The 25,868-nt window shown below is 37.5% G+C and overlaps 1 protein-coding gene across 36 annotated transcripts in view; it reads left to right on the top strand.

Moving 5' to 3' along the window:
- The window catches only part of shot (dystonin-like protein short stop), a 94,925-nt gene that overhangs the window by 20,511 nt on the left and 48,546 nt on the right, over positions 1 to 25,868 (top strand). For 10 of the 36 annotated variants that reach the window (XM_064682143.1, XM_064682145.1, XM_064682144.1 and 7 more), the window contains exons 1-5: positions 5,421 to 6,066; positions 12,322 to 12,383; positions 12,684 to 12,743; positions 13,220 to 13,309; positions 13,394 to 13,564. In XM_064682143.1, the coding sequence (XP_064538213.1) occupies positions 5,559 to 6,066; positions 12,322 to 12,383; positions 12,684 to 12,743; positions 13,220 to 13,309; positions 13,394 to 13,564 (891 nt within the window). In that variant the 5' untranslated portion in view covers positions 5,421 to 5,558. Of the gene's footprint in view, positions 1 to 5,418; positions 6,067 to 12,321; positions 12,384 to 12,683; positions 12,744 to 13,219; positions 13,310 to 13,393; positions 13,565 to 25,868 lie in introns of those variants that run through there. The other 26 variants (XM_064682172.1, XM_064682146.1, XM_064682139.1 and 23 more) reach the window with 11 other exon arrangements.

Below are 25,868 nucleotides of genomic sequence, written 5' to 3'. Positions count from 1 at the left end.
GTTATTCATGAATAATGAATACTTGTTATTTCAATTCAAACACAGATTTATTGTTTATTGATTAACAACGTACTCTTCAATGTTATTTAGTGCAATTGAGTGCAATACTCGAATTGTTATCTTAAAATTTTAGTATTATTATTATAAATAAATACAGAAAAACTATGGATTGTATGGTTTATTCCAATGAAAAAAAGGCAATCAGCATTATACACAAATACGACATGTTTAACATTTTCATTTCAATATGAGTGTCATTCATGAATTATGAATACACTCATGCATGGCACTCGATATTATTCAGTTGAACAAAGCTCTAATAATTTATCAAGCGTTTATCCTTGCCGCTAACCTTCCACAAACTTGGGGTTAATCCGCAGTTCATGAATAAAAAAAAACTTTGAATAATCGCCAATGCGAACTTTGGCTAACTGTTGTTGTGGCCCACCCCCGCGAGCTGTTGCTTTAGATTTTTGTGGGCCTAAACTTGCCTTGGTTATGGCCATATTAGCCGCTAGCGTGCCTGAAGGCAATTCGAAACGCCATAAGCAATCAGCTGGCAATTAAACCAACTGCCAATTGGAAATCAGCTCAACTATTTTGCGACTGGGGCAGTTACTAATTAAAAATGAAATTTGCGTAAGCGCGTGCTCAAACACCCACACATAGATGCCCAGAGTGCAGCTCGCAATCTGAATATCGCACTTGTATTGATTGAGGCCGGCCACTTTAGCGCTCAATAAGCAGGCGCTGCTGCACAGTGGGCTGTGCGAGCAGGCAAGAGAGTGAGAGAGAGAGAGTGGACGGACGGGCTGGTAGCTGCAGAGAGCATGAGTGTTTATCTAGATGCTAGAATTACTCGACTGCGACCGGGGCATGCAAATGAATGAACGACTGAAACTAAGACAGTCACACACATGCACACTCACAAAGTGAGCTTTAAGCCTACTCATTTACACTCGAGTTTGGAGTGCGCGCAGAGCTTAGTCACGACTTCCAAGGCTCTGGGCGGGTCTGAGTCATTCATCGATTGGTCAGTGACAAAGCTTGCTCAATTTCGGCTTCAATTGCCATGCATTTCCGTTAATTCAAGCGCAGCTGTTATGTGACTTACTACCCACACGGCTCAACTTTCAATTTTTATATGATTGCACTCAATAACTGTTGTTTTTCATATACACTGTGACAACTGCATTGACGCTGGGCAAAGTGATTTACGCACACGCAATGTGACTTGCAGTCGCTCAGCTGTTTTGGCAGCCGCTCTCGCGCAACTCTCTCGCTCTCTGCCTGCAATGCTCTCTTTTAGTTTTTTTGTTTGGCTGCATTTCTACATTTTTATGGATTCTTTTACTATTTTTACACCTCATAGATTTGTTTTGCTGTTTTTTGTTGCTTTAGCTGCTTATGTTTATAACAACACACACACACACACACACACACACATATATATACACATACACAACCGCATTATAATTTGTTTTTTGGTCAGCACTCAATTCTAGCGGCGTTCCAGTTTTCGCACCCGCATCGCGCCCTCTATTGCCGCCTTGTTTACATTTTGCTAAGTTCATTTTGTGGCTATTTTCGTGCAGTGCAATAAGGAAGTGAGTGTACTTAAAGAGAGCGCCAAAATCTCTCGCGCGGCGTCGAGCTGAATAGCCAGCGCTTAGTTTTTTTTTGGAAGCGCAACTATTAGCCCGTTCAGCTGCGAGCCAAATTAGGGCTTTTTGTTTATTAACAGCCATGACCATTAGCGGTTTATTTTCTCCTCTTCTTTTTTTAAATTTCTTATATTTTGTTTTTATTTTGCCAGCCCACATGCTAGAGCACAGCTTTTTGCAATGAGCGGTCGCCAATCGCGCCCGCAGTTGCCGCAATTAAAGACCCGCAGCCGAAAGCGCACAACAAATTTCTTGACCAAATATGTGGCATTTTTATTTGAGTGAGTCTTTTGCTTGGGTCATTTATACAGAGTTCGCGACTCGCTCACGCACTCAAAGAGCTAAAGCCATGGCGCTCCCACGATCGCGCTCGGCCCACATACAAAAACACGCACACAGACAGCAGCAAAAAGATTGAGAGCGCGAGAGGTTGGCCACAGCGCTACACCTGCCTAGCTCACGCATACACTCACACAAGCACATCCATGCATGCACTCAACGCTCGCAGTGCGGCACCCATTCAAAATCGTTGCTTGCGCTCTGACGGTGTTCTCAGTCCAATTTGAACAACGATACCGAGCGGTTGGCGTCCTCTGCAAGCAAATTTTTTCGTTATTTGAGTGCCCAAACAGACAGCAGCAGCAGCAGCGACAGCAACAACAACGATTTAAAAAATTTCTGCTGCCGCTGCCAACGCACAGCCGTTTTTCTAACTTGGCCCTAAGCAGCAGCAACAACAACAACAACAGCAACAACGCGAAATAAAGTTGTCGTGTGTGTGAAAAATTGTGCAAAGTGCGCAGAAAAAGAATAAAAAAAAGCGTAATAATTTCTACAATTCCCGAAGCTTATATAAAAATAAAGTGTGTTTATCTTTAGTGTGTATAAAAAAACTATAAAATATAGTGACTGAAAACTATCGATTAAACCAAATGGTCGAATGAGTGCGTGTTGCCTGTTGCTATCAGACTTAGAAAACAAACGCACTGGAAACTTGCAGCTGTATTTGTTTAGTTCCTTCCAAGTATATATGCATATGTGTGTGTGTGTGTGTGTGCATTTTTCAAATATTTGCCAAGTCTCAGCTCCAAAAAGACGCTCAAGAAACTTCTTTAGCTTTGGTTCATTTTGTTTTTGTGGTTGTTTTTGCCATTTTTGTTGCCTGGCTTTTCATTCAATAACCAGTTTTTTTTTGTGTTTCGTTCTTTTTTATTTTCTTTATTTTTTTCGGCATTTGCGCTACCTTTTCAAGATTTTGTTCTGTTATGCGCCTGCGTGCACGCACATTTGTTGCTGTAAAGATTTGATTTCCAGTTGAATTGCCCGCAAATTAGTCATGCCAAACGCAATGTCTCCAGAGTCTCAACTGGAAAGTCAGTCTACCTGTGTAGTTTTTACATTTGCTTGTATGCCACATTCTTAAGGCTCCTTGCACACATGCCAGACATAGTTTCTACTCTCTCGCTCTCTCTCTCTCTCTCTCTCTCTCTCTCTCTTTCTGTCCCTTTCTCTTTTTCTTTTGCGCTCACTGACTTAGAACAATGCAGCGCAAATCGAAGCACCGTTTTGTTGTTGCTTTAGAATGCAATTTGAGCGTGCTCTCAGTAAAGCTCAGGCCTGCCTGGCTTGGCAAAAAGGCAAAACAGCATAAAAACACATGCCAGCCGCTGGAAAAAGACATGTGAGACAAAAATAACTGTGCCACACAGTGTTGGAAAAAGTGCGATAGAAATGAGTGATGTGAAAATTAGTAAACAAGAAACACATTTTATGAGTTATTGTGTGAATTTTTGCATGTGAATGGAAACTACAAAAACAAAAACAAAAACAAATTACAGAAAAGTAATAATACAAAAAATAAAATATTAACAGTGAAAACATACTGAAGAAAGCTGCAAATTAAATAAACAAGAAATTAACATTGAAATTTAACAAATTATGCAAAACCAATTGCCCAAAAAAATGTAATAATAATAGAAAATTGAGTAAAAGTGCAATGCAAAACGAATTCGTTTGATAAGGGTCCCAACCACACACACATTCTGATGTGTGAAAACTAAAAACAATGCACAATAACAAAAAGAAGCAATAAACAAATTGAAAAAAAAAAAAGCAGACAAACAGACAGCCACGAGAGAAATTCAAAAGATATTTGTACTAGTATCTATCGCCGAGTGCTGTGAGAGGCTACTCACTGGGCTCGGTATCTAATCAGCGCGACAGCATGTCTCATTGGCCAGCTGCGTGTTGCGTGTTTCTACTATTATTTATGTTGTTATTTATACATTTATTATGGAAGTTGGAAGTTGAAAGAAAGCCCCCGCCAACAACAGCAACAGCAGCAGCGGTAGCAGCAGCAGCAGTTGCTGTCACCCCAAATGCTGACCTCATGCAGTCGAGAATGCAAAATGAACAAAATAATAATCAAAGAAATTCCATTTGTAATACGAATTGAATAAGCACCCAAAAATAAAAAAGTGAGCGAAGTTGTCGCAAATGAAAGTACAATTTTTTATTGTCATTGTTGAGTTTTAAGTGCAACAAAAGAAATCAAAGTAAAGTGGCAGGAGACAAACGATTTTAGAGCATTGCTCGCTTTTACTTGCCCATTTGTATCTGTATCTGCAGCAGTCACTGTATCTGTATCTGTATATGTATCTGTATCTGTATATGTATCTGTATCTGTATCTGGCTGTACCTCTATCTGTCGCGGCAGCTGCGTTGTCTGATTTCAATTTATCTTTATAATTTCAATTTGCGCCCTGAACCGCACCCCAAGCTAAACGCTGAGTAAAATATTGCGCCCTTCTACATACCCTTTGAAAGGGCAGGCGTGAAGTACATTTAAATATACGAGAAGTTAGCAAGGTGTTTTACTAATAATTTATATGGATGCTGAACGATAAAAATTAACCAAAAAATTATTAGATCGAAATGAACAACAAAAAAAATTAGCACGGATAAGAATAATATTAACTAATTAGAATTAGTTAAATTGTTTAGTTTTAGGATAGTTTTGAAAAAATAAGATAGTTGTATTTTGATGGAACCCAAGGTAGTATCCTACTACCTTTATATCCTATACAGATACACAATTGAAATTTGTAATGGTTGATTAAAGAACGTAAAAAGTCTTAAAGTCATAAGATTAACTTAGTTAGTAGTTTCTTATAAATATTCAAAAGAGAATTAGACTTTGTACAAAAAATGAATCGATATTTAAAAGTTAAACAACACCATATGGTATAGTTGTGTAGGGTATTTGAACTTCTGTCTGTTCGTTGCTCTCTTTTATTTATTTTTTGTCAATTGTCTGTAGTTTGTCGGGACAGTTCAAGAGCCGGACGACGAAATGCAGAAACAGCAAGTCGTCTGTCACTTGCAAAAAACTCACATTAAGATACACAAACACACGGATACAAAAGATACTCGCAAGCATGTGTAAAGATACAAATGCTGCGTGGCCGGCGGCTCAGTTTTTGGCTGTCAGCCAATTGGAACAAAATGCCGGCAACAAGAGATTCGCAAATAGACTTCCTCAGCCAGCGAGAGAGAAAACTTTTACTTGAATTTGTATTTTAATGCACTTGATTTTTATTCTGTTTCATTTTGCAATTCGATTCGCTGATTTCACGTTCAAGTACGTAACGCTGACTCATGCGGCTAATTTGCATCTCTCTGTAGAGCTGACAACTCCAACTTTAGCCTTAAATTTCGTTTTGTCAATCAGTCAGTCAGCGGAGCAATACAAATAAAATCACAAAGTGCCATCCACAAAAAATAAACCCAAACCCAAACTGCAACAAACGTGCTAAAAATAATAAAAAACAAAAATACACGCGCAAGCGAAAGTATTTCCAAGTGCCACAACGTGCCGCTACATGACAACGCAAGATGACATCGCATTCCTATTATAAGGATCGTCTCGGCTTCGATCCCAATGAGCAGCAGCATGAGCCAAGCAATACCAGTCAACATCATCACAGCGGCAGCAATTCGATGAAACGCAGCAGCTCCAGGCAGACGCATCATCACCATCAGAGCTATCATCATGCCACCACAACGAGCAGCTCAGCCGCATCGCCGGCACGAATCTCTGTATCGCCTGGAGGCGGCGGCGGCGTCGGCGTCGGTGGCAACGGCACCCTTGACTATCATCAGGTGCAGCGGGAGCAACGCGATCGGGAATTGTATGCCAATGGCCATAGCAATAGCAGCAGCAGTCATCATCATCATCACCATCATCATCAGCAGCAGCAGCAGCAGCAGCAGCAACAGCAGCAGCAGCATCGGCATTCGCATGGATTGATCGAGGCTAGTCCGGCGGCCAAAAAGGCCAAACACTCGTCAACGCAGGCGCAGCCGCAGGGCGGTTACGAGGATGCGTTGACGCAGTTTAAAGGTAGCATGTCCATTTGGGATCATTTTATAGAAGATTGGGATATTATGCGTAAGTCGGCAAAGGTTCATTTTATCAACACACGAGTTGTTCGTTATTCGTTGGTCCTTGCTCGTTACTTGTTCCACGCTACTCGCTGCCTAATTGCGTGTGGCCGTTTATCCAGTTGTTCAACTAACACTAATCCGCTACTCGTTACTCGTTGCTTAGCTAAGAGTGACTGTCTCCTGTTTTTCAGGTCTATTTAAGCAACTCCTTACTTGCGAGATTGTGTTTCCCAGAGCGATTGTTATACGTAAAGCTGTAAAGAAAGATCTCCGCTGCTCTTTACTTCCATCTCGTTACTCGCTACTTGTTAATCCGTAAACAGAGACACGGTACTCGCTATATACGGTTCTCTACTAGCTATTTTTGACTCGTTACTCGCTACTTGTTTTTGTTTACGGTTATATTTTGGCTTGTTTTGGCAGTTGTTTAGCTAAAAACATCTCGTAGACTCAATTACTTACTATACTTCTTGTTCTTTATCCTCTATTCGGTACTCGCTAGTTGCTTATTTCCCGTTGTCTCATCTTGACAGTTTCGCTAGTTGTTCAACTAACAAAAGCGCTATAAAAAATGCTGCCTGCGGAAATGATTTGCATTTGCAAATGCTTAACAAAATCTCGATTAGAGAAATATGCTTGCATAATTCTAATTCTAATTATGATACGGTCTCTGGCTTTTAGCAGCTGCTCAGGGTTCAAGGTCGTGCCACAAAGTCAGGCGAACTAATCATAAATTAAATATAGCTTATAAATATGCAAGATACCGCAGAGAAATAAATTGACACCTTTCCGTTTATGAAAGCACTTCGATTGTCTGACCCTGACCATGAAATCGATAGACGCCGAAGAGTGGTTCAAAGCCCAACCCATGTTTGCAGTAAACATTTCACCACCAACTAAGTATATGGTTTTTGGATCGACTCTTCTCTTTAGGTGGGTCGGTCGTCGTACCCATGTCGTATGCAAAGCCATGTAAATATTATTTTAACGTTTGCTTCAGCACCAAAAATATTTATTTGATTTTTATTTATTTTATTGCGCGTAAATATTTGAAAACTGGTTACTGACGTCTCGTCTTCGTTGCGTTGTCATATATTTGGTTCTTTTGGTCGCCGTTGGTCAACCCCAAAAAGCCAAGCCGCAAAACTGCGGCAATTAACTCTCCCGCTTAAACAAATTAGTCGTATACAGAATTCCTCGAATTTCGTCTGAGTATTATAAGCATATACATATATGTGTAGGAATAAATAACTTTGTGCACATATGTAAACCAGTTTATGATTTTCTAAAACACAATTTTACGAGCTTTTTATGTTGATTTCTTTATTAATTTGACATTTGTTTCATGTGGACACAAATCTGTTGTTATTTTTTATTTTTTTGTTTGTGTTGTGGAAACTGTTAACTATGGAAATTCGATATTGTCTACCAATTTGCTAATTTGCTGATGGGACCGCTTACCATATGATAAATGCCTTTGAAATTTGTATTGTTGTTTACCTTCTTTAAATGAACTGAACTTTGCGCTCATCAAGTGCTCTAATGTGTGTATATAGGCTATATATGTGTTTAGAAAATACTTCTGACCGATTCGTTAAATTATTTTTATCAAAGCTTAAGTCTGGTAGAGAGTTATGTGAGTGTGTGACCAACAAATACCCTGCACATTGGCTTATAAGCGCCGGAAATCGAACATACTTTCAGATACGTACATACTTACACCTCGAGAAACGAATAGAAGGTCGAAGAGGGAATTTATGATCCTTGGAATCTGAAAAACCAATTCACGAATTCTTTCAGCTCCCACAAAAGAGAGAAACTAGTTCGAATATGCTATAGATGATCATTTGCCTCTTAATACATAACTAATTAACGAATTCCCTCTTTAGGAGAACTAGATCAAAAAAGTCTTAAAGCCTTGCTTAGATAGAGAATCAAGTTAAAATATGGTATATATGTATATGATCTAATAACTTATTTACGAATTCTTTAAGCTCGCGCAAAATAGCTAGATCGAAAAAATCTTGATGCCTTAAGGGTGTCTATAGTTTGTAGCTGCAAAAAGTCATTTTTCTGCATAGGTCAATGCTACCCCTCATTAACTGATTTTACAGGATACAGAGTCAAGGAAACAAGATCGCGTTTTCTTTATGTTCACACGAAAGAACAATATCGAAAAAATACTTGATATATACATATAAGATGCATGTTATACCCATTATAAAACACTAGACCTGATAATAGGGTATTCGAAGTAAAAACTAATGAAATTTCCAGCCCAGACTTATTTATAGGCACTTGCCTAATGAACGAATAGCCAAAACAATGCTTATCATAACCTCAAGTAGAAAGCCTACTAATTATGAGTGCTTGCAAAATTGTTGTTGTTACTTTTATTAATACTATTATTATTGTTTTATATTGTTGCGGTCAATCAACGTCCTTCGCTGCTTGTCGCTGACATTGAACGGCGCTAATCAAAAAGCGCGACGACAGAATGCAAAAATAAACATTAACGAACTTCAAATACGTTGCTTAAGACGCCAACCTAAGTCGGCTAAAAAAAAAAGCAACAACAACAAAATACGTTAACAAACATTCAATCTTGGAAACGAATTCAACTTAGAACGTGACATCATCACGCGCTCACGAACAGCAACAACAAACACCTGGAATATCAGATAGCGTGCTTCGCTGTGTGTGTGAGATACACACACACATACACGCACACACTCGGACACACACTCACAATCTATTCTACACCTTTTCGTGTTGTCAAATTGAAGTGAAATTTATAAATTTATAAACTCTGATATGCTGACTGGCGCTGCAATTGTGAGTGTGTGTGGGTTTTTCGAAATGATAAACTTATTGTACCCTGTAATCATAAAGTGGGCATTAAAGCCCGAACATTACAAAGTGATCTAACAGGGAAAACATACGAAGCAAGCACAATAAAAAAAGGTGTTAAGATTTCTTATCAATTGTAGCAACAGATGAGAAGTTGTCCCACTGACTCAGTTATTTAAATAAGTAAAAAGTAGCAGAAAGAGGGTTCAAGTCATATCTTCAAGTGAGTGAAGCCTAAATTTAACATTTTCTACTACTCAAATGTGCATCAAATGTAGCTCAAACTTTATTCAAATTTTGGATATTTCCCACATCACATCCGCTTGGCGATTGAAATTATGAAAACCATATAAACCATTTATGAAATTTGATATACTTATATTTAAGCACTTTATCTGGCTCTTTTGTGATTTTCATAATCATCTCATAAATTAGACTAGATTTATGCCAGAAACTAGTTCAACTCTAAAAGTGCTAACAGCACATTCGGCGCTTGTGAAGGCGTATTCATGTGTGTGTTCAGCATTTATTAATGTATGTGTTAATATGGCTATGAATGTATGCAAATGCCTCGTTTGGGTTTTTAAATTATAAGTTTATAAATTTCACTTACAGTTAGGAATGTGTAGTTGGCTTAAGCTGCAACGAAAGCTTATGCCAATCGATAACTATTCATAATAACGTTTAAATTGGCTAACAAAAAGTTTCTCCCAGAATATTTTAAAAGGTCGCAGCTAATAGCTAATGAATCACTATCGATTATTATCGATAAGAAACCTTTTTGTTGTTAATAAGAAAACCCGCAATTAAAGCATCTACTACCCAAGCGCGTTCTTATCGATAACAATCAATAGTTAATTTGTGGATTGATTTTTGATTGGTAAAAATTTTGGACTTTCATAGCGAACAACTAAAACTGTTAACACAATTCTATGAATTGTTAAGAACACTTTAAGCCTCAATAAGCATCATATAATAATCGAACAAAATCGATAAAACTTTTTTGATTGCTTAATGTTAGCCTCAAAATATCGGAATGTACCAAATTACAAACTGTTACAAATAGTTAGTTTGAATTTATTTGAAAATCTTATCAATGAGCCTTTGGCGATCGGGAATAATCAATTAAATTTGTGTACTTATCGATAACAATCGATAAATATCTATTATTAGCATTCAATAATTTTTTATAGAATCTGGTTGAGAATTAATTTTTTCTCCGAGAAGAAAACAACTCAACTGCAGCCGCAGGCTGGCAATCAGAAAACTTTGAATGGACTTGGCATAGCTTGAATGAATGTGTTTTTTTTTGGAGGGGGTTGGGCGGCAACAAGGGGCATGGAAACAGAGATTTGCACATTTGTGTCGTGAGTCATTAGCGAATTAAACAGAACTTTAGCTTAGTCTGTGGCAGTTTTCAGTCAGCAATAATTAATACAAACGCAATCGCAATTAATAACACGTTAACAGCCTTCACACACACTGACAAAAAGAGCGTTTAAAGAGAGAGGGAGAGAGAGAGGGAGAGAGAGAGGGAGAGAGAGAGGGAGAGAGAGAGGGAGAGAGAGAGGGAGAGAGAGAGGGAGAGAGAAAGACCATGCCAAAAAGAGTGAAGTTTCTGCTCGCGCTGCTCACTCTCATTTTACTACAACTCTCTAACTCACTCCCTCTCTCTTTACGCTTGACGCTCTTCCAACGTTCTTTATTGTGGGATTTCTATATACAATTTTTTTTGCACTCTTTGTTTTGCTTTTGTGTTTCTGCTTCTCAACGTTGTTGTTTGCCTCCTGTGTTTTGTTGTTGTTCTTTATTTGCCCTGCACTACAATTTATCGGGTTTATTAACCGTAAAACTTCATTTACCAATTCATTTACTAGGTAACTTAACACTCGACTTGGTATCAGTCAAATGGACGCTGAACTTTGTTTTTCTATTGATGGGTTGTTCGCTTTGTTTTTTCTTTACCTTTTTTTATGGATTTACAATTCGCTTTATTATTCCACGCAAGCGCTACGCACATATATTCGATTAGATTTCAAGTCTTAAGATTTCTGTTTATATGCTCTATGTGATATAAGAATTCTCCGCACTTAAAATCTGCTTAAGATTTGCCAGTCATTCGGTACACGACGTATATATAATAGAAAATGAATGTTCTATAAGGGAAGGGATGGCAGGACTATAAGAATATCTTATTTACTACTAGATAAATATTTTAAAAGATCTATAAAAATACTTAAAAGCTACATTTGAAAGGCAGAAAATAATTTTTAAAATAAGACGTTAATATTATTTGTGACAGTATACTCGTATTAAATATATGTACACGTTTAGTCCAAATAGGAAATATTGGGCTCATATAAAAGGCATTTGATATGATTCATAATGACAAAATCTGCCTGGGATATTACATATATGTATTTCAGAGCTTAGTCCATTGTGAGTCAAACAAAATGCGTATGATATGAGCCTTAGATTTCCTTTGTTATTCCAGTTTAATTGCTGTACACATACGATTAGATTTAATTCTATGGAAAACCAGATTTTTTGTGAATGATATGATATAATGTATAGATTCACTTGACACTAATTGCGCTGCTCTCAAAGCTAATCAATGCGAAAACCTCGTCCTACGTACGGGTTTTATGTCATTATCTATAGATAGGGCGCTTGCTATAGCTCTCTGCCCACCGTTGTGCCCTTCTGGCTTCCCCCTGCTCTCTTTCTGTCTCTTTCTCCCATCACCTCAACTGTGGTCAACTGCGCGCTTATTTATAGGCCGACAAATCAAGTCAAAAACTTATCAGATTGTTAGCCTTATCGGACTTTGGCCAAAGTCAATGCCTGAGGCCCTGAGATTTATACAGACAATTGACAAACGTACGCTGCTTGAGGCTAATTACGTAGCCAAGTTAAATGAATTGTTCAATTAAAAAAAAAAACAAAACATTCACATTTGTACAAACAAGCTCATTAAAAGTTTAGGCCATAATTCAGCGCCCACGCGTTAAATACTTGCATATGATTAAATATAGTTATTATGGATACAAATTTGATTTTGATTATTTTCATTGTTGTTTTTGTTTTAAAAGTAGGCGTCATTCTTGGCATAAATTATACTATTTTCAAGCCAGCAGCAATTTACTCTGATGTCGTCAGCGCCTGCAGATGATATCAATTTACTTATTTTGATTCAACTCTTTTAATTAAATGTTTAAGACCTAACTCGAATGTGTTGCAGTTGCATGAATCCTAACCGACAAAAAAATAAAAATAATAATAATAATTTGTATTACGTTTACCTTTGTAATGGTTTCGAGTTTAATTTAAACCTTTCTCATTTCACGTTTCTCTCTGCCAGACGAACGCGATGCCATTCAAAAGAAGACTTTCACAAAATGGGTTAACAAACATCTTAAAAAGGTGAGTGCATAACAGAGCCCAGATATCATCAACATAACAAAAGTGCTCCATATAAAACCCACTTCAAACAATCCTCATGTACACCTTGTATGAGCAATTGCTAGGATCTATTTACATAGAATTCTTAAACAGAATTTTCCCCTTAACCAAACTTCTTTTCCTCTCTCTCGCTCTCTTAACTACAAGCAGCATTGGAAGTATGCCAAGGTATAGTTTCCATATAGCACATACTTCTTTGTTAAAATTTTTTCTTTAAAATATTTCAATTATTATGTCCTAAAAACTATATTAAATTTACAGACCTATACCATGCTACATGTTTGTGTTACCACAAATGGTATACCCTGTTGTTCACAGTCTGTAAGTTGCAAGTTCAAGAAGCTTCCCATTGTTTATAAATATTTTGCATAAATGTTTTTTGTATAGCATAGCAATTTTTCACAATAATTAAATATATGTAAATATTATTTTTATTTTATTTTTAATATGTACAAATTTGTTTTAAATGTAAACTGGATTTCTTTAGTTGAATCGAATTGTTTTTCAATTAAAAAAAATAAAGAAACTGAAATGTTCAAAAACTCTTATTATAGTTCATACGTTAATCTTTTATGCAAAATTATATTGCATATCAGGAGATGTTGTACGCTAAAATATAGGTTATATTTGTTTTCTTTTTGCTCGTTGTTGTTTTCTTCACTAAATGCACTCGCCCACTAATATCAAATACGTAATACAAAATTGTTGTAAACACAATCTGACACCCTGCATGCATATAACCTTCAACTTTTACTTTTAAGCTGTCGTTTAACTTGTTTCATTTTCCACTTCCATAGGCCAATCGACGAGTTGTGGATTTGTTTGAGGATTTGCGCGATGGTCACAATTTGCTTTCACTCTTGGAGGTGCTATCTGGCGAACACCTGGTAAGTTGTAGCAACCAGCTTTAGCATGTCGTTATTCAAACTCATTGCTGTACTCGTTATTTTTTTACTCGTTCCTTTCAATAGCCACGAGAGAAGGGTAAAATGCGTTTCCACATGCTGCAGAACGCACAAATGGCGTTGGATTTTCTGCGCTATAAAAAGATCAAACTGGTCAACATACGTGCTGAGGACATTGTGGATGGTAATCCCAAGCTAACGCTGGGCTTGATCTGGACTATTATATTGCATTTCCAGGTAAGTGAAAAGTTCTCGTTACTCGTTATAAATAGTTGAACGTAACATGAGCAAGTTTTGCCTGAATACAAATATACCTGGTATCCTTTTCATCACAACAGTGAACATTTCGCGTTAACCCACCTACTCGTTAGATTGTCTGGATAAAGCTGAACGAAGTAACGAGTATGGCTACTCGCCTAGCTTGCTATTCTACCTAATCGTTACATTTGGCGTGGGATAACTGGAATTAGTTTAATTAATTTTCGATAGTCAGCCTACTCGTTACTTGCTTACGTTCCCGTTACTTTGTTTACTCGTTACTTGCCCAAGAGTAGAATTCTCGTTACTCTATTTACTCGCTGCATACTAGTGGGCAGTTGTGCGTCACAACTGGTTTTCGTGTAAATGGAGCAAGTGTTGGATAACTGTAGGCAGGTCCACAAAATGTTGCCCAACATGGCGACAGTATCAAAGTCAGCAGCGCTGCGCCCACACGCAACAATTGGGCGAAGGTGACCCTCAAATTGGCCGCCCAATTCGTGAGATCGTTAACAATGTTCACACAACAAATTCGTTTTCATTTGGGCGTTTTTCTTATATAGTTTCTGTTATAGTTTCGCCATCGATTCATTGAGCCAATGACTGCAACGCAGCTCAGCTCAGATCAGCTCAGCTCGGCCCACACACACACTCGCGGATCATTCAGTTTGTGTGCGTTTCGCTTTTCAGTTTTGTGGCGATATGTCAGTTACTCCTACCCAGCCAGCTGCTATTTTTACAGCTCTCCGGCTCTGTTGACTTATTTTGGCGAACGCGGCGCTGCCATTTAAGGCAGCCAGTTTACCTTCTCTTCATCACCACCAGCAGCCGGAGCAGCAGCAGCGTCTACTACGCTGACTGACACACATAACCAAGTCCAAGTGGCTGCTACAGTTCGTCAACTGTTGTTGTTGTTGTTGTTGTCCACAAGGCCGCCACAAATCAGCCACTTGACCGGGCCACCTACACAGCCAAAAACCACACTTGAACGAATGGAACACTTAAAAGGTTCCCGAGTAGCTGAAAAAAGCCTGTCTCTGCATAATGAAGTCGTTAAAGAAATATCGAGAATGGATTTCTAAATAAGCCAATCAGCAAACATTGCATAAAATCTTTAATATGCGAAGCCAAGTTAAAAGTCAATAATAATTGCTCTCAAATGATTATTAACTTATCTATTTTTAAATAAATCACAATTTAAATACAACATTTGTTAGCTCCGAGCACTAGAATAGATTTATGTGATCCCAATACCTATTATTATCGGAAAATAATATGAAAATGTTGCATTTGTGTAAGATACCATCATGATTCGTTTTCTGATCAGCTTTTGCACTCGGTACTCGAAGTATTCACATTTTCTCAAAGTTGAGCAATCAAAAAGAAAATGCAAATTAAAAAGAAGTAGGATAATCTTTTGTTTGTAAACAATTTTCTTAGTTTAAAATCTTGCTAAGCTTAGGAATATCTTTTTTTTTTTCGAAATATCGATGTCTCCCTACTTACCCAAAGTTGGTAAGAATCTATAATCAATTAGAATCAATACGAATCGATTTCCATATCGTATTTCATAGATCGTAAAAGCTAGCCTTTAAATCTTTAGTTTAATTTTCCTGAATAGATTTTTAAAAGTTTTTCTTAAAAGCTTAATTAGAAATTTAGAAAAATGTTCTAATTTGTGAGTTCCAACTTTTTCACTAACATGACATTAAATTGAGCTTTAACTGATTTAAAGTTTATACAAGCTTAACTTAGAGCTTTCTATGATTGATTTTCTTAGTTTCTCATTAGTTATATTAACTCTTAACTTTAAACTCGAAATCAATTTGGCTCGGGGCTCGCTTGGGGCGCTTAGTCATCGGTCATGTCGCACATTTCCGCACTGCGTACGTCTCCAAGTCTGGCTTCCAGTCGCAATGTGTGTCAGCAACAGCGACAACAAATGCAACAACAACAACAACAAGAGCAACAGAAGCAAAACTAGATGCAATTTAAAACTCGGGTATTTCGTAATTTGTGACGGCGCATGCCGCATCGAACGCTGCAGTTGTGTTCGATGCGTTCGGCGGCGGCTCGGATTGATCGATGGGGCGCATAAATGCTCAATGATGCTGCCAGTCAGCCGCGGTGGCAGCCAGCAACAACAATCGGCCATGAGGCAACATCAGCAGCAGCAACAACAACAACAACAATAACAACAATAACAACATCAACTGTTGCTGCTGATTCAATTGAGGCAAAACGAATTGTAAATCACTTGACAATGTGAAACTCAATCGCGCGTCATTTACTGTTTATGTTATTTATTATTTCTTTTTGTCTCGCAACCACTTTGCCCCTCGCTCCCATCTTGGCAATTGTCGTTAACCAAGGATTTATGTATATTGCGGCCTGCAGTTGCGGGTGTCTCGGTCTCGTTGTATCTGTATCTGTATCTGAGTATCTTTGTATCTGTATTTGAGTTGCTGATGTCATTTATTCATTCGTCTTGTACGCAATGCAAATTTGTGAACGCGACGTAAAAGGACATTTCATCTTATTATATACACACATATGCTTATATACCCTATAGCCCAAAAATGGTTAGGCAAAAAAAAAAAAATAAAAAGAAGGGTATAATCAAGTTGTGCAAGTTTATTTAAGGGGCTAGTGGTATGTGACTTTAAGGCAATGCTAACCAAATTTATATGGGCATATATTTTTTCATACATATCTTGATTCCAGCAACCGGAGCTAAGAGTTTAGCGTACTCAGAGACTTAACACATTTATTCAGTGAATCTATCAAAAAGATTCTATTTTTAATCGAACCCAAATTTAATTAGGAATATTTTGCGCTAAACCTTTTTTATTTCGACCGTAAAATCTAACTGAATAAAGTATTTATCATATTGAAAGACCATAATAGCTAACCGAATAAACTCTTTAAACTCTGAAAAGGTCGGAGAAAATACTACTAAATTTGATATATACACTATTCAAACTCTCTTCAAAGCTCTGGAAGCTTGTTAGATTTTCAGCTACAAGCCCGTCATATATAAATTTAATCTTTGGGTTAAGTTTTAATAAATGTTTTTATTTTTCACATAATATGCCGTACCCTGCATTCGAATAATACACATAAACCTTGCATCAAACTATTAAAGCTATATTCCCTTAATTGATGTACTAACTATCTGAACTCAGAGACAATCAGAGCTAGAGTTCTGTTAGTAAGTATGTAGGTTTCCAAATATCAAATATCATTCGGCATTTTTGAACACAATTTATCAAAGATCACAAATTAAGATCACTTTACTTTGATCTGAATTGAGATTTTTTTATTGTGCTATTTTGCATTTCAAATTGCACTTAACTCAGAGACTGTGTCTTTGGGCGTCTAATCAAAATCTCGTTTTGAGATCGCGTTTCGGTTGATTTTCAAATATGACATAATGCCTATTTATACGGCAATTGCATAAATATGCGCATTGTTATTTGTTTTGTGTGTTGGGTGTTTGTCCGCTTTTGCGTTAAATTCAATTAAATGGCGCATTTTATAGGTCAATGTGCAAAACACAAAATGTTTAATTCAAAGCGGAGCCGATGCCAATAAATTGCCAGTAATTTGCCAGCAAACCCAGCGGCAGTTTGTAACGCTGCTTAGCTATAATTAAGTTATAAATTGTGCTGTAAAACTAATCGCTGTGATCTATGGAACACCCACAAAAGCTGAGACTTTTTTCAATGGGGGAGTGGCACGTGGAGTTACCTCAATTGTAGCTGAGGTATACGAAAAGTCAAGTTCTGACAGGCCTTTGCCTTGACTTTAAAATGTTTGCTGACTTCCGTCAGCTGGAAACACTAAGTTGTTGTTAAGCTGCGCGCTAAATTGTTTAATTTAAGCACAACAAAAACAAAAATTCATAAATTTATGGCTTAAGCAGGCAGAAATGCTCGAATTGAGCGTACGCGACTGTCAGTTGCCCTGTAAAATAATGTTAAGTTGAATTAATTTTTTCGATTGTTTGAATTACGTAAAAAGCATGTTTAAGTTAAGTTATGCCAAATTTTGGAAACAAATCTTTTCAGTTCTGGGTATTATGGCTGGGTTCTTTATTTGTTGAAAACTTGAGCTGTGTTTTATATACGGGCACACTCATTGGTTAATTTGCATATTGCCTCTCTCTAGCTCTTATTATCTCTGAGATCTGTGAGGTTAGTATGCATATAAAGTTGTATATAACTGGTTATCAAGAGTCAGCTGCTGCTGCTGGCATAGAACACCTGAACTTAAAATGCCTGAAAAAAGTTGCTCTTCATCCTTTACCCAGCTTATCCTTTACTCAACCAGCTTATTATACCCTTGCAAGCCCATTTTCACAGAGCATTCAAGAGTACCGCTGGCTAACTGGCTACACATGAAAAGAAATCTGTGAAATCTATGTCGAATTACGCCTGACAAACGTTTTCATTATAAGTTGCGCCTAATTTTCCAAGCAATTTTGCACATTATTCAAAGCTCGTTTTGGCTCTGGCTGGGCACAGCTCAGGTGTTTTTGTTGTATCCGACAGCTACAGATGCGCTCGCTATATTTGGGCAGATTACCATAAAAGTATAAACAAAAAAAAAAAAGAAGAAGAATCGGTTGCTGTTTAGCCAAGGCGCCCAGGCGTTAAGTAACAAAGCCCCAGTCCCCCATGCGCCACCCGCTCCCTAGCCTTGCCAAAGAAAGTATCTGTCTGTTACCCTATACACACAGATCTTCAGCTACAGATTCTCACGTCATCGGCTTTCAGCCGTAGTTGAAAGCCATTTGGTATTTTGATTTATTATAAGACGTCGCGGTATGTGTTACAATAAAGTCAATGACAGCCGTTTCGAACCTTCAAGGCAGGTGGAAGTGAACAATACAAAAGAGAATTATTTCTGAATGGCAACAACAATAGCAACTGGAAGCAACTGAAATAAAAAGCATTATTTGTTTTTGCCCTGGCCATGACATCAGCTTTAGTTATAGCCATAGCTACATAGCTGCTGCTGACCCGCCTCGTCAGAAGTGTCACGTACTAAAAAACAGACTGAACAAAACGAAAGACTTCAACGCAAGCAACGAACTTGCCAGCTGAGTTTAAAATGCACTTATATGTCTTAGATTATGACACTGATGACTGAATTTTGTTTATGCTGCGTGGGCAGCTGCCCGAAAGTCACAAATCACTAATCAAATATCGAATTCTATATCTAAATATATATATATAGGCAATCGCAACATTTTGAATGTTTGCCATTTCGTTTCATTAATAAATCGCTTGGCAGCTTTTGCACAAATATGGCTCGAATGCCTGCAAACAGGTTGAACATGCCTTCAATCATTCAATACGCTCAATAAACACTCATTGGCTAGTTTAGACAGCGAGGCGCAACCACGCAAAAAACAATACTTTAAGCAGAAGAAAAAACAAAAAAAAAACAAATATTCCGCATTTTCGTATGCAAATGCTAAGCTAGCCATATAAGCAAAGATCAGTTCAGATCGAAACGTATCTTACATGCGGCTCGAACGTGTTTCAATTCACATCGATGTATAATTAATATGAATGAACGTTTGAACAACGACAACAATGATTTCAACAGATACTCGTTACACCTCAAGTACATATCTGTGTGCATACAAGACAGTCACATTCTCAGTGCCCAGTTGGTATTTCATTCTAGTGGTATATAATCTATAATTTTATTGATGACGAGCCCACACGCTTCGCTGTTGACAGTAAAAACAGCCAGGAATGTTACATATTTGGCGTGCCAAATGACGTGCCCACACTGTCGCTCACATAACGCTATAAACTGAATAGTTAAATGACTTTGTTCAAAATTAAGTTCAAACAGTTGTTTCTATATCAAGAGCTATCAATTATATCAGATATGCTCGATGACTATGAAATTGATATTATTCAATTATTCATAGAGGAAATGTTCATCTTCCGATTCTTTCAGATCGTAAGTCCTACTAAGATCAGCATGGATAATGTTCGGTGACCTGTTTCAAGAACTTACCCTGTCAATCTAATGTGAGCCAACAGTTATCAAATTGACCTAGAGGAACCCTATTTTATATAAGATTCTCTTATGGTCGCTTGGTTGCCCCAACAACTTCTATGACATCGCCCTTCATATTGCAGAAGGCGAAACTCAATTTATCTGAAAACTATTTTTAGAATATCTGAACAGATGTGCAAAACTGCTTTAGGCACAATTTAGTTATTTTCTACTCGAACACACTGCTAAGCTATCTTAAGTCATTTGGTAAAGTTTCTGCTAATAACCTTTAAGAATTCTAAGCAAAAAACTTTGAATGATTGCTTTACCAATTTCTTTTAGTTGTTTTATGCTCAAGCTTGACCTCTGGCAACCTATATTTAGTCAATTAATGTCATATTAAGTCTGGACTTAGACCGTCAAAGAATTCTAGCTGAAGTTAACATCGAATCGAGACACTCTTTTGCATTGGTTTATACGAAGTTGAAGCTAAAACCGTTTGGGAATTCCAATCAAAAACTATAAATAATTGCGACGGATGGATGTTTGAGTTATTTGTGGCTACATGACTATATTTATAAAGTTTTTATATAAATTCTACATTCTCTCACCGATATTCTGTTGTATGTTCTCCCTAAGCAAATTGACCATATTAGGCATACGCTATTACATTTCCTATTTACACGTAAACGAAAATCACAACTGATTTGTTTTTCGTATCGATAACCAACCATTTGGGTTGTGCTTACGATTTTGATCATGCTGTGAGGTTTGGGGGCTCTAATTGCAATCACATTCAGCTACTGTTTGGACTGTAGCACTTCCCCTTTTTTGAGCCATTTGGTTGCATTTTGTTTAGCCACCACAAACAACAGGTTTCAAGTGCGAAACGTTACTCAAATTACCACAAATTACATAGATAATGCACTATTGTTGACTTTTTTGCATCATATTGGTATTAATAAGTCAGTCAAAGTCATGTTCTACGTTCCCCGACTATTTCCCTCCGCTGGCTAATTAGATTCGCAATTCCATTGGTAGCAAATAGCAGCTAAAAACGAATAACCAAGTTGCTGGGGCTCTACGACCCATGTGTTGTACATATATCTATTAGCTGGATATATATGCGAGTATGTGCTTGGTAAATATATAAAGTCAGGTACTACGGAACAGCTGTAGTTACTGCCTTTTAGCCATGTAGGGCAACACGGGCTGGTCGGGCATGTAAAATGCTAATTAGCCCATGCTTGACGACTCGTATGTGACTCCCTCCCTAACTGTCTGTCTCGGCCAACACACGCCCTGCCTCTCTACCTCCCACTTGTCTATCTCTCTGTGTGTGTGTGGGTGTGGGGGGTAGCTTTAAACTACCACATAAATCAATCGTTACGGCATTTCCCGTCTCGCATGCGAGTGATACATTTATAGAGATTTCAACACCCACTCGCATCAATTACACTTTCTAGACGCCATGTATAGCATTGCGGTGACAGTTTGTGTGACCATTTTGGGCCGCAAAATGATTAGAATTTAACTTGAACGCGTTTTAATTGTTGTTTGAAATGCATTCAAGCGCACTTTAGCAAAAATTTATAACGCTGTTTAGCTTTTTGATAAATTGTAACACAAAACAATTAAATTCCGAGGCAGGCGAGGCATGCGTTGACTAATTTTAGGCACACTTTAAAGATTAATTAATTTTCTTTCTTGTTTACAAAATTTTTTTGTATAAGTTAACTCAAAGTTTATAACTGTAGAGGAGACATTTTAGATCAGTTAAGCATACATTTAAACCTATTTTAGAGCACCAGAAGGACATATCTTCCATTTAAATTATACAAAGAATCCAATGGATGTTATTTGTTAAGCTGAGCACTTAAGATACTTATAGTATAAACTAAGCTGGGCTGTGCTGGAGGAAGCTAGTTTAAGTAAAAATTTAGTACCTGCATGCATCATAAATATGTAAATTACGCAAATAAAATAGTTTTAGTATATTTAGCACAATTTTAGACAATTTTTATAAGGAATTTGTTTGCTTTTTAGGGTAGTTTTCAAACGACAGCTGTCAGTGATGGGGAAAATATGTTTCATTGCTTTAGTACATGTGTAGTATCTTTTTAGTACACATATAGTATATTTAGTACATTATTATTACATGGTATATTCTTAGGTTCTGATGTGATTAGAAAATTGCCAAATTTACTTCTAGCCAGTGTTGAATATATTAGACCAATTTTCATTAAATACTTGTATGCTTATCTGTCTTAGATCAAGTTCAAGTTATTGCCAAGACACCTTTGCAATATTAAGTATACATTTTTATTACTCATTAAGATGCGCCCAATTCGCAAAGGTCTCTGCTTCTTTCCATTGTTGCCATTTCGCTGGGTTTCAAAAGAGTTCCCAGCATTTGGTTTTTGCTTGTGTAACCTGTAAAAGTGATGGTCGCTTTTGTGGCTTGTCCAAATTTTTTGCTGTGGTTTTTGGGTCACTCCATGGGCTTGGATGCCCAGTTTGAGCAGCTTGTCCAGCTGTGTAATGAGTTGGTCGTGATATGTTATGAGCTTCAAATTCAAATTGCTTTGCCTAATTTAGTTTTGTGTGCGAATCGTCAAAGCCAAGGAAAATGTCGTGGGGTCAGGCAACTACAGATGCGATGCGATGTGATGTCGTTTCTAATTAGTAGCCAGATGTTTCTCCGATTACAACCAACTTGACCCACTGTGCGACTGCGCAGATCGTCAGCAGTTTAATCACAAAACTTGTTGTTCTTTCTGGTTTCGCCCGGAGATTTTTGTTGTTTTTTTTTTTTTTTTTGTGTGTGGCATTCTTATTGTTATTATGAGCATTCTATGGCTTTGACTTTTGTGTTGTCTTCTATTTCTGGCCACAAAGTACTACCAAAACGATTTACCTGATCGCGTTGCGAGATGACGCAGCCAACCGGTGTGTTGTTGGGTCTTGAAGGTGAAGAGAAGCCAACCCAAACATTGTAGCAACATGGCAAATCTTAGCTACCACAAAATAAATGACAACAGCAGCAACCACTTTGAAGTTAAGGCGCCACAAAACTTTTGTAACTCTTTTGTTTTTATACCCTATAGCCATAAAATGGGCTCGTAAAATTGTGCAAATTTAAGTAGTCAAATTGCGACTCTATATGGTAAATACGCTTCAAATGGCGAGTCCGTCTTTTCATGTGCACCTGACTGAACATCTGACTTAGGTGACCATAAAAATCCCTGTCTGTCTATCAGATATCTTATATATTTTCTGTCTCTTTCGATCTTACAGAGGATAGAAGCTGCAAACTCCAAATTTCATCTCCAAATTCTTCTGTGCAATACGATGTTTTCCTGATTTTAGCCAATTTTCCTAAATGTCACTATTGTTTTATATACTTAAGCTGTTTCCTACCCTATAAAACTTTCTGCAAGATCTGTAAAAACAACATATAAGTTACTTCTCATTAGAGAAGAACATACAACATGTCATCAAGCTTTTCGGGTGCTAGAAACAATAAAATTTGCTTTTTAAATAGGTCTTAAAAGTCGACGATCGAAGACTAATTTGTTGACATGTCATGCAGAATGTCTTGCAGGACAACTGCTGTGCCAGGTAATAAAGAGATTCAGACGAGAGTCGCAATGTTTGCAAAATGTTGTAAGGGAAAAGTCCAGGCCTGCTGCTTGTTCGGCTGATTAAGAAAGTATTAGGGCTGACTTCTAGTGGAACGCTCTGGAGTATTTTTGTCCTGCATACAGGGTATCTACTAGTTGAGCATTCTCTGCTCTACTTTCATAATTATTTTGTTTTGGCTCTTATAACCTTCATTTTGCATGTTTGTTTTTGTTCTTCAGCGTTGGCAGCTGTTGTTGTTGGTGTTCTTGTGCCGCTGCGTTGGCGTAGGCGTTGGTTGTCATGGTTGCCACACACTCACACGCACACACACACACACACTCACACTCACACACACACACACACTCACACTCACACACACACACACACACACACACACTCACTGGTGTAGCTGTTGTTGTTGTTACCTGTTAATGCATACGTCATGTGGTAGGAGCGCAGAGCTCGAAGTCAGCAATCCATAACGGGGTTGGCTGCTGGCAGCGACGTCGACGTCAACGTCAACGTTGGCGTCAACAGCAACACACACACGCACACACATATAAGCGCAGCTGTCAGCACGATCGCAATTTCAATTCCAATTCCAAATTTTTAAATTTTTATTAAGCTTTGCTTTGGTTTCGGAACGCCAACGCCGGTTCGCGTTTTTCTTGTGCCGATTCCATTTTGTTTCCAGCGCGTGTTTTGTTTTTGCTTTTCTATTCTCGCCACCTGACGCTGGCTGCGCTGCCAGCTACAACGGCGTCGGCCGTAAACACCTGGCCAGAGCAACACTTTAAGCGTTTTAACTTGGCCCGATCGCGTTTAGTCGTTGTCGAGTCGCCGCACACATTTGTTGTTAGTGCCCCCCGTCGCATGTAGCTCTTATGTATAAATATATATTTGGATAGATACAGCTGTAAAAGTATCTATAAGTCGTATTATATCTATGTTTATCTAAGCGTAGAGCCCAGGCGGTAGAACTCTGAATTCTATTTGTCGCGTGCGTTGTTGAACTTTTCGTTTACGTATTTTAAAAATATTAAATAAATAAAATTAATTACAAAATAAATAAAAGTTCGCGCGTCTAATTAGGATGGGTCCTATAAAAATAAATAATAATAAAACAATATTAAAAAAAAATATGTGAATAAGAATGTACATCAAAAAAATCAAGCAAAAATAAATATATAATCAAGCATGCCAAAAATGTAAATAACAGAAATGGGTGCAAAATAAAAGAAATATATACATACATATATAATCAAATATATAAGTAAAAAGTTGTATACAATAAAAATTTTTGTAATTAATCAAAATCCACTAAAAAATGGAAAAAAAAATTTAATAAACAAACAAAAAATACAAATAATAAAGCAGATGAAATATAAAATATTAAAAAGGAAACATTTGAATTAAACGTTTCAAAAATATAAAATAATAAATGCACGATATTAAAAAATGTATATTAATAACACCAAAAAAGTTTAAAACAAATCAAAACCAATTTATATATACATGTTAAAATTTATGTGCAAGACGGAACCAGAAAAACAAAATACACAAATAAAAAAAAAAACTTTAAGACATGCAAAAACATAAACAACAACAATAAATAAATAAACTCTTTTTGCATGATGTCACACAACGCGTCGAGCTTCAATTTCAATTTCAATTTTGGATTTATATCTTGCCTGCAGCAGCAGCAGCTCGTTACCCCCCTTCGCACACACTACTCCCCCCCGCACCGCTTAAGTCATTAATGCGCCTGCAGTATCGTTATTTTTGATTTATTAAATGCCGCCCATATCAATTGATTTCAATCTGAATGCAATTGAATTCAATTTTCTTTCAATTAAGTTTTTTTAAATGACGAGTTCATTTTCAAGCGGATCTCAAGTGTGTGTGTAGACCAAGTGTGTGCGTGTGTTGTTTGGCCAACAACTGTAATAAAGTGTTGCTGTAATAGCCGTAAATATAATGACGTGCCCAGACATCTGGATTTCCCCCTTTCATACTTAGCTTGTACGCTTCAGAGTTCTGGTTCAGCGCGCTGTCGAAAAAAAGATTTGTAGAATATTTTTTTGCCAGTGTCATATTTTTAGCATTTCGTTTTGTCTGTTTTTTAAGCATTTCTTATTGCTTTTTTATGTTTGTTCAATTCGAATTTATGTGCTGTCATTGCGCGCACCAAAACAATGCAAATTCGGCAATAATATTGTCCGAACAGCTCTCAACTGTCGTCAACTTCAAACAGTAGCCAGCAGCCCAAATAGGCAAGAGCTGGTTGTAGATAGAACAGCTGCTGCTGCTGCGGCTCCATTCAAAATGTCAAGCTATTAACGCCTCTTAGTGTCGCCTCCGCAGACACTTAAGGCCAAAAACAAAACAAAAATACTTTTAAGTCAAGCTTAAACATTTATTCAACTCTGTTGCAGCTTTTTTTTTGTTTTTAATAATGTTGCAATTAGCATTTTTTGTGCTACGTGTGCTTGTTGTGTATGTTATGTGTGGGGAGGTGCTGGTGACCGCCATGTCACGCATTTGCGCAGGCGTCACCTTTCAATGATACGTTACGCTTTAGCCAGGTGGGCGCACATTTTGGCCAAACCACTTGGCGTTGTTGTTGCTGTTGCCTGAT

This window comes from Drosophila montana, unplaced genomic scaffold, assembly GCF_035044405.1.
Source record: "Drosophila montana isolate Dmon_TW-CO22-7 unplaced genomic scaffold, ASM3504440v1 contig_2438_1, whole genome shotgun sequence".
Classification (NCBI taxonomy): domain Eukaryota; kingdom Metazoa; phylum Arthropoda; class Insecta; order Diptera; family Drosophilidae; genus Drosophila; species Drosophila montana.
The sequence above is the reverse complement of the archived record's forward strand: the minus strand, read 5'-3'. Positions and strand labels throughout refer to the sequence as shown.